The sequence below is a fragment of the Lithobates pipiens genome, unplaced genomic scaffold, assembly GCF_037356315.1.
Source record: "Lithobates pipiens isolate NorthernLeopardFrog02 unplaced genomic scaffold, aLitPip1_a1.2 Scaffold_10, whole genome shotgun sequence".
Taxonomy (NCBI): Eukaryota; Metazoa; Chordata; class Amphibia; order Anura; family Ranidae; genus Lithobates; species Lithobates pipiens.
The window spans coordinates 35,945,962-35,959,062 of NW_027507686.1; the positions used below are offsets into that span (position 1 = coordinate 35,945,962).

General features: G+C 64.7%; 1 protein-coding gene and 1 long non-coding RNA gene across 4 annotated transcripts in view; one reads left to right on the forward strand and one right to left on the reverse strand.

Moving 5' to 3' along the window:
* LOC143930183 (uncharacterized) overlaps window positions 1–11,732 on the reverse strand; it is a 42,030-nt gene extending 30,298 nt beyond the window's left edge. The window contains exons 1-2 of one of the 3 annotated variants that reach the window (XR_013262729.1): window positions 11,651–11,682; window positions 11,469–11,559 (exon numbers count right to left, since the gene is read on the reverse strand). This is a non-coding gene — a long non-coding RNA (uncharacterized LOC143930183). The other 2 variants (XR_013262727.1, XR_013262728.1) reach the window with 2 other exon arrangements.
* Window positions 11,733–11,755: 23 nt separating this feature from the next.
* TK2 (thymidine kinase 2) overlaps window positions 11,756–13,101 on the forward strand; it is a 53,255-nt gene continuing 51,909 nt past the window's right edge. The window contains exon 1 of the mRNA XM_077454212.1: window positions 11,756–11,915. Within this exon, the coding sequence (XP_077310338.1) occupies window positions 11,816–11,915 (100 nt within the window). The 5' untranslated portion in view covers window positions 11,756–11,815. The remainder of the gene's footprint in view (window positions 11,916–13,101) is intronic.

Sequence of the window (13,101 nt, forward strand, 5' to 3'; positions counted from 1 at the left end):
GGTCTCTGGAGGTGGGTTGCGTTGGTGGGAGGTCTCTGGAGGTGGGAGGTCTCTGGAGGTGGGTTGCGTCGGTGGGAGGTCTCTGGAGGTGGGTTGCGTCGGTGGGAGGTCTCTGGAGGTGGGTTGCGTCGGTGGGAGGTCTCTGGAGGTGGGTTGCGTCGGTGGGAGGTCTCTGGAGGTGGGTTGCGTCGGTGGGAGGTCTCTGGAGGTGGGTTGCGTCGGTGGGAGGTCTCTGGAGGTGGGTTGCGTCGGTGGGAGGTCTCTGGAGGTGGGTTGCGTCGGTGGGAGGTCTCTGGAGGTGGGTTGCGTCGGTGGGAGGTCTCTGGAGGTGGGTTGCGTCGGTGGGAGGTCTCTGGAGGTGGGTTGCGTCGGGTGGGAGGTCTCTGGAGGTGGGTTGCGTTTGGTGGGTGGGGAGGGCTCTGGAGGTGGGTTGCGTTGGTGGTGGGGGGCTCTGGAGGTGGGTTGCGTTGGTGTGGGGGGCTCTGGAGGTGGGATGCGTTGGTGGGAGGTCTCTGGAGGTGGGATGCGTTGGTGGGAGGTCTCTGGAGGTGGGATGCGTTGGTGGGAGGTCTCTGGAGGTGGGATGCGTTGGTGGGAGGTCTCTGGAGGTGGGATGCGTTGGTGGGAGGTCTCTGGAGGTGGGATGCGTTGGTGGGAGGTCTCTGGAGGTGGGTTGCGTTGGTGGGAGGTCTCTGGAGGTGGGTTGCGTTGGTGGTGGGGGGGCTCTGGAGGTGGGTTGCGTTGGTGGGGGGGGCTCTGGAGGTGGGTTGCGTTGGTGGGGGGGGGGCTCTGGTGGTGGGTTGCGTTGGTGGTGGGGGGCTCTGGTGGTGGGTTGCGTTGGTGGTGGGGGGGCTCTGGCGGTGGGTTGCGTTGGTGGTGGGGGGGCTCTGGCGGTGGGTTGCGTTGGTGGGAGGTCTCTGGAGGTGGGTTGCGTTGGTGTTGGGGGGGCGCTCTGGAGGTGGGTTGCGTTGGTGGTGGGGGGGTCCTGGAGGTGGGGGGGTCTCTGGAGGTGGGTTGCGTTGGTGGTGGGGGGGCTCTGGAGGTGGGTTGCGTTGGTGGTGGGGGGCTCTGGAGGTGGGTTGCGTTGGTGGGGGGGCTCTGGAGGTGGGTTGCGTTGGTGGGGGGGGGGCTCTGGAGGTGGGTTGCGTTGGGGGGGGGGGCTCTGGTGGTGGGTTGCGTTGGTGGTGGGGGGGCTCTGGAGGTAGGGGGGTCTCTGGAGGTGGGTTGCGTTGGTGGTGGGGGGGTTCTGGAGGTGGGTTGCGTTGGTTGGGGGGCTCTGGAGGTGGGTTGCGTTGGTGGGAGGTCTCTGGAGGTGGGTTGCGTTGGTGGGAGGTCTCTGGAGGTGGGTTGCGTTGGTGGGAGGTCTCTGGAGGTGGGTTGCGTTGGTGGTGGGGGGGCTCTGGAGGTGGGTTGCGTTGGTGGTGGGGGGGCTCTGGAGGTGGGTTGCGTTGGTGGTGGGGGGGGGGCTCTGGAGGTGGGTTGCGTTGGTGGTGGGGGGGCTCTGGAGGTGGGTTGCGTTGGTGGTGGGGGGGCTCTGGAGGTAGGGGGGGCTCTGGAGGTGGGTTGCGTTGGTGGTGGGGGGTTCTGGAGGTGGGTTGCGTTGGTTGGGGGGCTCTGGAGGTGGGTTGCGTTGGTGGTGGGGGGGCTCTGGAGGTGGGTTGCGTTGGTGGTGGGGGGGCTCTGGAGGTGGGTTGCGTTGGTGGTGGGGGGGCTCTGGAGGTGGGTTGCGTTGGTGGTGGGGGGGCTCTGGAGGTGGGTTGCGTTGGTGGTGGGGGGGCTCTGGAGGTGGGTTGCGTTGGTGGTGGGGGGGCTCTGGAGGTGGGTTGCGTTGGTGGTGGGGGGGCTCTGGAGGTGGGTTGCGTTGGTGGTGGGGGGGCTCTGGAGGTGGGTTGCGTTGGTGGTGGGGGGGCTCTGGAGGTGGGTTGCGTTGGTGGTGGGGGGGCTCTGGAGGTGGGTTGCGTTGGTGGTGGGGGGGCTCTGGAGGTGGGTTGCGTTGGTGGTGGGGGGCTCTGGAGGTGGGTTGCGTTGGTGGTGGGGGGGCTCTGGAGGTGGGATGCGCTGGTGGGAGGTCTCTGGAGGTGGGATGCGCTGGTGGGAGGTCTCTGGAGGTGGGATGCGTTGGTGGGAGGTCTCTGGAGGTGGGAGGTCTCTGGAGGTGGGATGCGTCGGTGGGAGGTCTCTGGAGGTGGGATGCGTCGGTGGGAGGTCTCTGGAGGTGGGTTGCGTCGGTGGGAGGTCTCTGGAGGTGGGTTGCGTCGGTGGGAGGTCTCTGGAGGTGGGTTGCGTCGGTGGGAGGTCTCTGGAGGTGGGTTGCGTCGGTGGGAGGTCTCTGGAGGTGGGTTGCGTCGGTGGGAGGTCTCTGGAGGTGGGTTGCGTCGGTGGGAGGTCTCTGGAGGTGGGTTGCGTCGGTGGGAGGTCTCTGGAGGTGGGTTGCGTCGGTGGGAGGTCTCTGGAGGTGGGTTGCGTCGGTGGGAGGTCTCTGGAGGTGGGTTGCGTCGGTGGGAGGTCTCTGGAGGTGGCTTATGTCGGTGGGAGGTCTCTGGAGGTGGGTTGCGTTGGTGGTGGGGGGCTCTGGAGGTGGGTTGCGTTGGGTGGTGGGGGGGCTCTGGAGGTGGGTTGCGTTGGTGGTGGGGGGGTCTCTGGAGGTGGGTTGCGTTTGTGGGAGGTCTCTGGAGGTGGGATGCGTTGGTGGGAGGTCTCTGGAGGTGGGATGCGTTGGTGGGAGGTCTCTGGAGGTGGGATGCGTTGGTGGTGGGGGGCTCTGGAGGTGGGTTGCGTTGGTGGTGGGGGGGCTCTGGAGGTGGGTTGCGTTGGTGGTGGGGGGGCTCTGGAGGTGGGTTGCGTTGGTGGTGGGGGGGCTCTGGAGGTGGGATGCGTTGGTGGTGGGTTGCGTTGGTGGTGGGGGGGCTCTGGTGGTGGGTTGCGTTGGTGGTGGGGGGCTCTGGCGGTGGGTTGCGTTGGTGGTGGGGGGGGGGCTCTGGAGGTAGGGGGGGCTCTGGAGGTGGGTTGCGTTGGTGGTGGGGGGGTTCTGGAGGTGGGTTGCGTTGGTGGGAGGTCTCTGGAGGTGGGTTGCGTTGGTGGTGGGGGGCTCTGGAGGTGGGTTGCGTTGGTGGGAGGTCTCTGGAGGTGGTTGCGTTGGTGGTGGGAGGTCTCTGGAGGTGGGTTGCGTTGGTGGTGGAGGTCTCTGGAGGTGGGTTGCGTTGGTGGTGGGGGGGCTCTGGAGGTGGGATGCGCTGGTGGGAGGTCTCTGGAGGTGGGTTGCGTTGGTGGTGGGAGGTCTCTGGAGGTGGGTTGCGTTGGTGGTGGGAGGTCTCTGGAGGTGGGTTGCGTTGGTGGTGGGGGGCTCTGGAGGTGGGATGCGCTGGTGGGAGGTCTCTGGAGGTGGGTTGCGTTGGTGGTGGGGGCGCTCTGGAGGTGGGTTGCGTTGGTGGGAGGTCTCTGGAGGTGGGTTGCGTTGGTGGTGGGGGGGGGGTCCTGGAGGTGGGTTGCGTTGGTGGGGGGGGCTCTGGAGGTGGGTTGCGTTGGTGGTGGGGGGGCTCTGGTGGTGGGTTGCGTTGGTGGTGGGGGGGCTCTGGTGGTGGGTTGCGTTGGTGGTGGGGGGCTCTGGTGGTGGTTGCGTTGGTGGTGGGGGGGCTCTGGTGGTGGGTTGCGTTGGTGGTGGGGGGGCTCTGGTGGTGGGTTGCGTTGGTGGTGGGGGGGCTCTGGCGGTGGGTTGCGTTGGTGGGAGGTCTCTGGAGGTGGGTTGCGTTGGTGGGAGGTCTCTGGAGGTGGGTTGCGTTGGTGGTGGGAGGTCTCTGGAGGTGGGTTGCGTTGGTGGTGGGGGGGGTCCTGGAGGTGGGGGGTCTCTGGAGGTGGGTTGCGTTGGTGGTGGGGGGGCTCTGGAGGTGGGTTGCGTTGGTGGTGGGGGGGCTCTGGTGGTGGGTTGCGTTGGTGGTGGGAGGTCCCTGGTGGTGGGTTGCGTTGGTGGTGGGAGGTCCCTGGTGGTGGGTTGCGTTGGTGGTGGGAGGTCCCTGGTGGTGGGTTGCGTTGGTGGTGGGAGGTCCCTGGTGGTGGGATGCGTTGGTGGTGGGAGGTCCCTGGAGGTGGGATGCGTTGGTGGGAGGTCTCTGGGGGTGGGATGCGTTGGTGGGAGGTCTCTGGAGGTGGGATGCGTTGGGTGGGAGGTCTCTGGAGGTGGGATGCGTTGGTGGGAGGTCTCTGGAGGTGGGATGCGTTGGTGGGAGGTCTCTGGAGGTGGGATGCGTTGGTGGGAGGTCTCTGGAGGTGGGATGCGTTGGTGGGAGGTCTCTGGAGGTGGGATGCGTTGGTGGGAGGTCTCTGGAGGTGGGATGCGTTGGTGGGAGGTCTCTGGAGGTGGGATGCGTTGGTGGGAGGTCTCTGGAGGTGGGATGCGTTGGTGGGAGGTCTCTGGAGGTGGGATGCGTTGGTGGGAGGTCTCTGGAGGTGGGATGCGTGGTGGGAGGTCTCTGGAGGTGGGATGCGTTGGTGGGAGGTCTCTGGAGGTGGGATGCGTTGGTGGGAGGTCTCTGGAGGTGGGATGCGTTGGTGGGTTGCGTTGGTTGGGGGGGGGGGGCGCTCTGGAGGTGGGTTGCGTTGGTTGGGGGGGGGGCGCTCTGGAGGTGGGTTGCGTTGGTTGGGGGGGGGGGCGCTCTGGAGGTGGGTTGCGTTGGTGGCGGGGGGCTCTGGAGGTGGGTTGCGTTGGTGGGAGGTCTCTGGAGGTGGGTTGCGTTGGTGTTGGGGAGGCGCTCTGGAGGTGGGTTGCGTTGGTGGTGGGGGGTCCTGGAGGTGGGTTGCGTTGGTGGGGGGGGGGCTCTGGCGGTGGGTTGCGTTGGTGGTGGGGGGCTCTGGCGGTGGGTTGCGTTGGTGGGAGGTCTCTGGAGGTGGGATGCGTTGGTGGGAGGTCTCTGGAGGTGGGATGCGTTGGTGGGAGGTCTCTGGAGGTGGGATGCGTTGGTGGGAGGTCTCTGGAGGTGGTGCGTTGGAGGTCTCTGGAGGTGGGATGCGTCGGTGGGAGGTCTCTGGAGGTGGGATGCGTCGGTGGGAGGTCTCTGGAGGTGGGATGCGTCGGTGGGAGGTCTCTGGAGGTGGGATGCGTCGGTTGGGAGGTCTCTGGAGGTGGGTTGCGTCGGTGGGAGGTCTCTGGAGGTGGGTTGCGTCGGTGGGAGGTCTCTGGAGGTGGGTTGCGTCGGTGGGAGGTCTCTGGAGGTGGGTTGCGTCGGTGGGAGGTCTCTGGAGGTGGGTTGCGTCGGTGGGAGGTCTCTGGAGGTGGGTTGCGTCGGTGGGAGGTCTCTGGAGGTGGGTTGCGTCGGTGGGAGGTCTCTGGAGGTGGGTTGCGTCGGTGGGAGGTCTCTGGAGGTGGGTTGCGTCGGTGGGAGGTCTCTGGAGGTGGGTTGCGTCGGTGGGAGGTCTCTGGAGGTGGGTTATGTCGGTGGGAGGTCTCTGGAGGTGGGTTGCGTTGGGTGGTGGGGGGGCTCTGGAGGTGGGTTGCGTTTGTGGGAGGTCTCTGGAGGTGGGATGCGTTGGTGGGAGGTCTCTGGAGGTGGGATGCGTTGGTGGGAGGTCTCTGGAGGTGGGATGCGTTGGTGGTGGGGGGGCTCTGGTGGTGGGTTGCGTTGGTGGTGGGGGGCTCTGGTGGTGGGTTGCGTTGGTGGTGGGGGGGCTCTGGAGGTGGGTTGCGTTGGTGGTGGGTTGCGTTGGTGGTGGGGGGGCTCTGGTGGTGGGTTGCGTTGGTGGTGGGGGGGCTCTGGAGGTGGGTTGCGTTGGTGGTGGGAGGTCTCTGGAGGTGGGATGCGTTGGTGGGAGGTCTCTGGAGGTGGGTTGCGTTGGTGGTGGGGGCGCTCTGGAGGTGGGTTGCGTTGGTGGTGGGGGGGTCCTGGAGGTGGGGGGGTCTCTGGAGGTGGGTTGCGTTGGTGGTGGGGGGGCTCTGGAGGTGGGTTGCGTTGGTGGTGGGGGGGGGGTCTCTGGAGGTGGGTTGCGTTGGGGTGGGGGGGGGTCTCTGGAGGTGGGTTGCGTTGGTGGGGGGGGCTCTGGAGGTGGGTTGCGTTGGTGGGGGGTGCTCTGGAGGTGGGTTGCGTTGGTGGGGGGGCTCTGGAGGTGGGTTGCGTTGGTGGTGGGGGGGCTCTGGAGGTGGGTTGCGTTGGTGGTGGGGGGGCTCTGGAGGTGGGTTGCGTTGGTGGTGGGGGGGCTCTGGTGGTGGGTTGCGTTGGTGGTGGGGGGGCTCTGGTGGTGGGTTGCGTTGGTGGTGGGGGGGCTCTGGTGGTGGGTTGCGTTGGTGGTGGGGGGGCTCTGGCGGTGGGTTGCGTTGGTGGGAGGTCTCTGGAGGTGGGATGCGTTGGTGGGAGGTCTCTGGAGGTGGGATGCGTTGGTGGGAGGTCTCTGGAGGTGGGAGGTCTCTGGAGGTGGGAGGTCTCTGGAGGTGGGAGGTCTCTGGAGGTGGGAGGTCTCTGGAGGTGGGATGCGTCGGTGGAGGTCTCTGGAGGTGGGATGCGTCGGTGGGAGGTCTCTGGAGGTGGATGCGTCGGTGGGAGGTCTCTGGAGGTGGGATGCGTCGGTGGGAGGTCTCTGGAGGTGGGATGCGTCGGTGGGAGGTCTCTGGAGGTGGGATGCGTCGGTGGGAGGTCTCTGGAGGTGGGATGCGTCGGTGGGAGGTCTCTGGAGGTGGGATGCGTCGGTGGGAGGTCTCTGGAGGTGGGATGCGTCGGTGGGAGGTCTCTGGAGGTGGGATGCGTCGGTGGGAGGTCTCTGGAGGTGGGTTGCGTCGGTGGGAGGTCTCTGGAGGTGGGTTGCGTCGGTGGGAGGTCTCTGGAGGTGGGTTGCGTCGGTGGAGGTCTCTGGAGGTGGGTTGCGTCGGTGGGAGGTCTCTGGAGGTGGGATGCGTCGGTGGGAGGTCTCTGGAGGTGGGATGCGTCGGTGGGAGGTCTCTGGAGGTGGGATGCGTCGGTGGGAGGTCTCTGGAGGTGGGATGCGTCGGGTGGGAGGTCTCTGGAGGTGGGATGCATCGGTGGGAGGTCTCTGGAGGTGGGTTGCGTCGGTGGGAGGTCTCTGGAGGTGGGTTGCGTCGGTGGGAGGTCTCTGGAGGTGGGTTGCGTTGGTGGGGGGGGGGGCTCTGGTGGTGGGTTGCGTTGGTGGTGGGGGGGCTCTGGTGGTGGGTTGCGTTGGTGGTGGGGGGGCTCTGGTGGTGGGTTGCGTTGGTGGTGGGGGGGCTCTGGTGGTGGGTTGCGTTGGTGGTGGGGGGGGCTCTGGTGGTGGGTTGCGTTGGTGGTGGGGGGGGCTCTGGTGGTGGGTTGCGTTGGTGGTGGGGGGGCTCTGGTGGTGGGTTGCGTTGGTGGTGGGGGGGCTCTGGTGGTGGGTTGCGTTGGTGGTGGGGGGCTCTGGTGGTGGGTTGCGTTGGTGGTGGGGGGGGCTCTGGAGGTGGGTTGCGTTAGTGGTGGGGGGGGCTCTGGAGGTGGGTTTGCGTTGGTGGTGGGGCTCTGGTGGTGGGTTGCGTTGGTGGTGGGGGGGCTCTGGTGGTGGGTTGCGTTGGTGGTGGGGGGGCTCTGGAGGTGGGTTGCGTTGGTGGTGGGGGGGCTCTGGAGGTGGGTTGCGTTGGTGGTGGGAGGTCTCTGGAGGTGGGATGCGTTGGTGGGAGGTCTCTGGAGGTGGGTTGCGTTGGTGGTGGGGGCGCTCTGGAGGTGGGTTGCGTTGGTGGTGGGGGGGTCCCTGGAGGTGGGTTGCGTTGGTGCTGGGGGGGCTCTGGAGGTGGGTTGCGTTGGTGCTGGGGGGGGGTCTCTGGAGGTGGGTTGCGTTGGTGGGGGGGGCTCTGGAGGTGGGTTGCGTTGGTGGGGGGGGCTCTGGAGGTGGGTTGCGTTGGTGGGGGGGGCTCTGGAGGTGGGTTGCGTTGGTGGGGGGGGGGCTCTGGAGGTGGGTTGCGTTGGTGGTGGGGGGGCTCTGGTGGTGGGTTGCGTTGGTGGTGGGGGGGCTCTGGTGGTGGGATGCGTTGGTGGGAGGTCTCTGGAGGTGGGAGGTCTCTGGAGGTGGGATGCGTTGGTGGGAGGTCTCTGGGAGGTGGGATGCGTTGGTGGGAGGTCTCTGGAGGTGGGATGCGTCGGTGGGAGGTCTCTGGAGGTGGGATGCGTCGGTGGGAGGTCTCTGGAGGTGGGATGCGTCGGTGGGAGGTCTCTGGAGGTGGGATGCGTCGGTGGGAGGTCTCTGGAGGTGGGATGCGTCGGTGGGAGGTCTCTGGAGGTGGGATGCGTCGGTGGGAGGTCTCTGGAGGTGGGATGCGTCGGTGGGAGGTCTCTGGAGGTGGGATGCGTCGGTGGGAGGTCTCTGGAGGTGGGATGCGTCGGTGGGAGGTCTCTGGAGGTGGGATGCGTCGGTGGGAGGTCTCTGGAGGTGGGTTGCGTCGGTGGGAGGTCTCTGGAGGTGGGTTGCGTCGGTGGGGGGGGGGTCTCTGGAGGTGGGTTGCGTCGGTGGGGGGGGTCTCTGGAGGTGGGTTGCGTTGGTGGGGGGTCTCTGGAGGTGGGTTGCGTTGGTGGTGGGGGGCTCTGGAGGTGGGATGCGTTGGTGGTGGGGGGGCTCTGGAGGTGGGATGCGTTGGTGGTGGGGGGGGCTCTGGAGGTGGGTTGCGTTGGTGGTGGGGGGGTCTCTGGAGGTGGGTTGCGTTGGTGTGGTGGGGGGGGCTCTGGAGGTGGGTTGCGTTGGTGGGGGGGTCTCTGGAGGTAGGTTGCTTTGCTGGGGGGGTCTCTGGAGGTAGGTTGCTTTGCTGGGGGGGGTCTCTGGAGGTAGGTTGCTTGCTGGGGGGGTCTCTGGAGGTAGGTTGCTTTGCTGGGGGGGGTCTCTGGAGGTAGGTTGCTTTGCTGGGGGGGGGGTCTCTGGAGGTAGGTTGCTTTGCTGGGGGGGGGTCTCTGGAGGTAGGTTGCTTTGCTGGGGGGGGTCTCTGGAGGTAGGTTGCTTTGCTGGGGGGGGGGGTCTCTGGAGGTAGGTTGCTTTGCTGGGGGGGGGGTCTCTGGAGGTAGGTTGCTTTGCTGGGGGGGGGTCTCTGGAGGTAGGTTGCTTTGCTGGGGGGGGTCTCTGGAGGTAGGTTGCTTTGCTGGGGGGGGTCTCTGGAGGTAGGTTGCTTTGCTGGGGGGGGTCTCTGGAGGTAGGTTGCTTTGCTGGGGGGGGTCTCTGGAGGTAGGTTGCTTTGCTGGGGGGGGTCTCTGGAGGTAGGTTGCTTTGCTGGGGGGGGGGTCTCTGGAGGTAGGTTGCTTTGCTGGGGGGGGGTCTCTGGAGGTAGGTTGCTTTGCTGGGGGGGGGGGGGTCTCTGGAGGTAGGTTGCTTTGCTGGGGGGGGGGGTCTCTGGAGGTAGGTTGCTTTGCTGGGGGGGGGGGGGGGTCTCTGGAGGTAGGTTGCTTTGCTGGGGGGGGGGGGGGGTCTCTGGAGGTAGGTTGCTTTGCTGGGGGGGGGGGTCTCTGGAGGTAGGTTGCTTTGGTGGGGGGGGGGTCTCTGGAGGTAGGTTGCTTTGCTGGGGGGGGGGGTCTCTGGTGGTAGGTTGCTTTGCTGGGGGGGGGGGTCTCTGGTGGTAGGTTGCTTTGCTGGGGGGGGGGGGGTCTCTGGTGGTAGGTTGCTTTGCTGGGGGGGGGGGGGGTCTCTGGAGGTAGGTTGCTTTGCTGGGGTCTCTGGAGGTAGGTTGCTTTGCTGGGGGGGGGGTCTCTGGTGGTAGGTTGCTTTGCTGGGGGGGGGGGTCTCTGGAGGTAGGTTGCTTTGCTGGGGGGGGGTCTCTGGAGGTAGGTTGCTTTGCTGGGGGGGGTCTCTGGTGGTAGGTTGCTTTGCTGGGGGGGGGGGGGTCTCTGGTGGTAGGTTGCTTTGCTGGGGGGGGGGGGTCTCTGGTGGTAGGTTGCTTTGCTGGGGGGGGGTCTCTGGAGGTAGGTTGCTTTGCTGGGGTCTCTGGAGGTAGGTTGCTTTGCTGGGGGGGGGGGTCTCTGGTGGTAGGTTGCTTTGCTGGGGGGGGGGGGTCTCTGGAGGTAGGTTGCTTTGCTGGGGGGGGGGGTCTCTGGAGGTAGGTTGCTTTGCTGGGGGGGGGGTCTCTGGAGGTAGGTTGCTTTGCTGGGGGGGGGTCTCTGGAGGTAGGTTGCTTTGCTGGGGGGGGGGTCTCTGGAGGTAGGTTGCTTTGCTGGGGGGGTCTCTGGTGGTAGGTTGCTTTGGTGGGGGGGGGGGTCTCTGGAGGTAGGTTGCTTAGCTGGGGGGGGGGGTCTCTGGAGGTAGGTTGCTTTGCTGGGGGGGGGTCTCTGGAGGTAGGTTGCTTTGCTGGGGGGGGGTCTCTGGAGGTAGGTTGCTTTGCTGGGGGGGGGTCTCTGGAGGTAGGTTGCTTTGCTGGGGGGGGGGGGGGGTCTCTGGAGGTAGGTTGCTTTGCTGGGGGGGGGGGTCTCTGGAGGTAGGTTGCTTTGCTGGGGGGGGGGTCTCTGGAGGTAGGTTGCTTTGCTGGGGGGGGGGTCTCTGGAGGTAGGTTGCTTTGCTGGGGGGTGGGGTCTCTGGTGGTAGGTTGCTTTGGTGGGGGGGGAGGGTCTCTGGAGGTAGGTTGCTTAGCTGGGGGGGGGGGGGGTCTCTGGTGCTAGGTTGCTTTGCTGGGGGGGGGGGTCTCTGGAGGTAGGTTGCTTTGCTGGGGGGGTCTGGAGGTAGGTTGCTTTGGTGGGGGGGGGGGTCTCTGGAGGTAGGTTGCGTTGGTTGGTGGGGGGTCTCTCTGGAGGTGGGTTGTGCTCAGTTGGTGGGGGGTCTCTGGAGGTGGGTTGTGCTCGGTTGGTGGGGGGTCTCTGGAGGTGGGTTGCGTTGGTTGGTGGGGGGGTCTCTGGAGGTGGGTTGCGTTGGTTGGTGGGGGGGTCTCTGGAGGTGGGTTGTGCTCGGTTGGTGGGGGTCTCTGGAGGTGGGTTGCGTTGGTTGGTGGGGGGTCTCTCTGGAGGTGGGTTGTGCTCGGTTGGTGGGGGGGTCTCTGGAGGTGGGTTGTGCTCGGTTGGTGGGGGGTCTCTGGAGGTGGGTTGCGTTGGTTGGTGGGGGGTCTCTGGAGGTGGGTTGTGCTCGGTTGGTGGGGGGTCTCTGGAGGTGGGTTGCGTTGGTTGGTGGGGGGGGTCTCTGGAGGTGGGTTGCGTTGGTTGGTGGGGGGTCTCTGGAGGTGGGTTGTGCTCGGTTGGTGGGGGGTCTCTGGAGGTGGGTTGCGTTGGTTGGTGGGGGGGTCTCTGGAGGTGGGTTGCGTTGGTTGGTGGGGGGGTCTCTGGAGGTGGGGTTGTGCTCGGTTGGTGGGGGGTCTCTGGAGGTGGGTTGCGTTGGTTGGTGGGGGGGTCTCTGGAGGTGGGTTGCGTTGGTTGGTGGGGGGGTCTCTGGAGGTGGGTTGTGCTCGGTTGGTGGGGGGTCTCTGGAGGTGGGTTGCGTTGGTTAGTCGGGGGGTTGTGCTCGGTTGGGGGGTCTATGGCGGTGAGTTGGCGGTGGTATCTCCAGTGCCCCATCCCCCTCCTAACCTCTGAACTGCTCATCAGGGATGAGCCCGACAAGCCGCATCCTCGGTGGAAGGTCCGCTGTCCGCCCTCCTCCGGCGTGAGGACGCGGAAACTGTGAGAAATAGTTTACGGAGTGACAATACAAATACATTTTATTTCACAACACCCGGAACCGCCACCGACCACGAGGTGCCCAAACATACCGACTACCGGAAATGATCCTTCCACATCCTGTGTACCGCCCGCAGCGAGCTCCTCCCCGGAGTATTTATACAGAAGTCCCAGTCTCCGCCCTATAGGAGGGGCTAGACTGAGCAGGAGGAGGAGCCGGGAGTGTCAGCGGACATGTGCAGACAGAGACCGGGGAGATGATTGGTCGATCTGTGTGTGCGGGTATCCGGGCAGTGCTCCGGGGATCATCTCTATCATCCATCACCATGAACCGGGGACTGAGCGCCGATCACCGAGGTACCGGAACACACCGGGCTGAGAGAGACACCTCTGCCATCTCTCCTGATTCTGTTTACACCCCTCCACTGACTCTATATACACCCCAATCCTTCCTGATTGTATATACACCCTCCATCTCTCCACTGAATGTATATACCCCCCCCCCATCTCTCCACTGATTGTATATACACCCCCCCATCTCTCCACTGATTGTATATACACCCCCCATCTATCCACCGATTGTATATACCCCCCCCCCCATCTCTCCACTGATTGTATATACAACCCCATCTTTCCACTGATTGTATATACCCCCCCCATCTCTCCACTGATTGTATATACACCCCCCATCTATCCACCGATTGTATACACCCCCCCCCATCTCTCCACTGATTGTATATACACTCCCCATCTCTCCTGATTGTATATACACCCCCCCCCCCCCATCTCTCCACTGATTGTATATACACTCCCCATCTCTCCTGATTGTATATACACCCCCCCCATCTCTCCACTGATTGTATACACACCCCCCCCCCCATCTCTCCACTGATTGTATATACACTCCCCATCTCTCCTGATTGTATATACACTCCCCATCTCTCCTGATTGTATATACACCCCCCATCTCTCCACTGATTGTATGCACACCCCTTCTGTCCACTGATTGTATATACACCCCCATCTATCCACTGATTGTATATACACCCCCATCTTTCCACTGATTGTATATACACCCCCATCTATCCACTGATTGTATACACACCCCTTCTGTCCACTGATTGTATATACACCCCCCATCTCTCCACTGATTGTATATACACCCCCCATCTCTCCACTGATTGTATATACACCCCCCATCTCTCCACTGATTGTATATACACCCCCCATCTCTCTACTGATTGTATATACACCCCCCATCTCTCTACTGATTGTATATACACCCCCCATCTCTCCTGATTGTATACACACCCCCCATCTATCCACTGATTGTATATACACCCCTTCTGTCCACTGATTATATATACACCCACCCTTCTCTCCATTGACTGTATATACACCCCTCTTATCTCCACTTATTGTATATATACCCACCCTTCTCTGCACTGACTGTATATACACCCCCCATCTCTCCACTGATTGTATAAACACCCCCTATCTCTCCTGATTGTATATACACCCACCATCTATCCACTGATTGTAT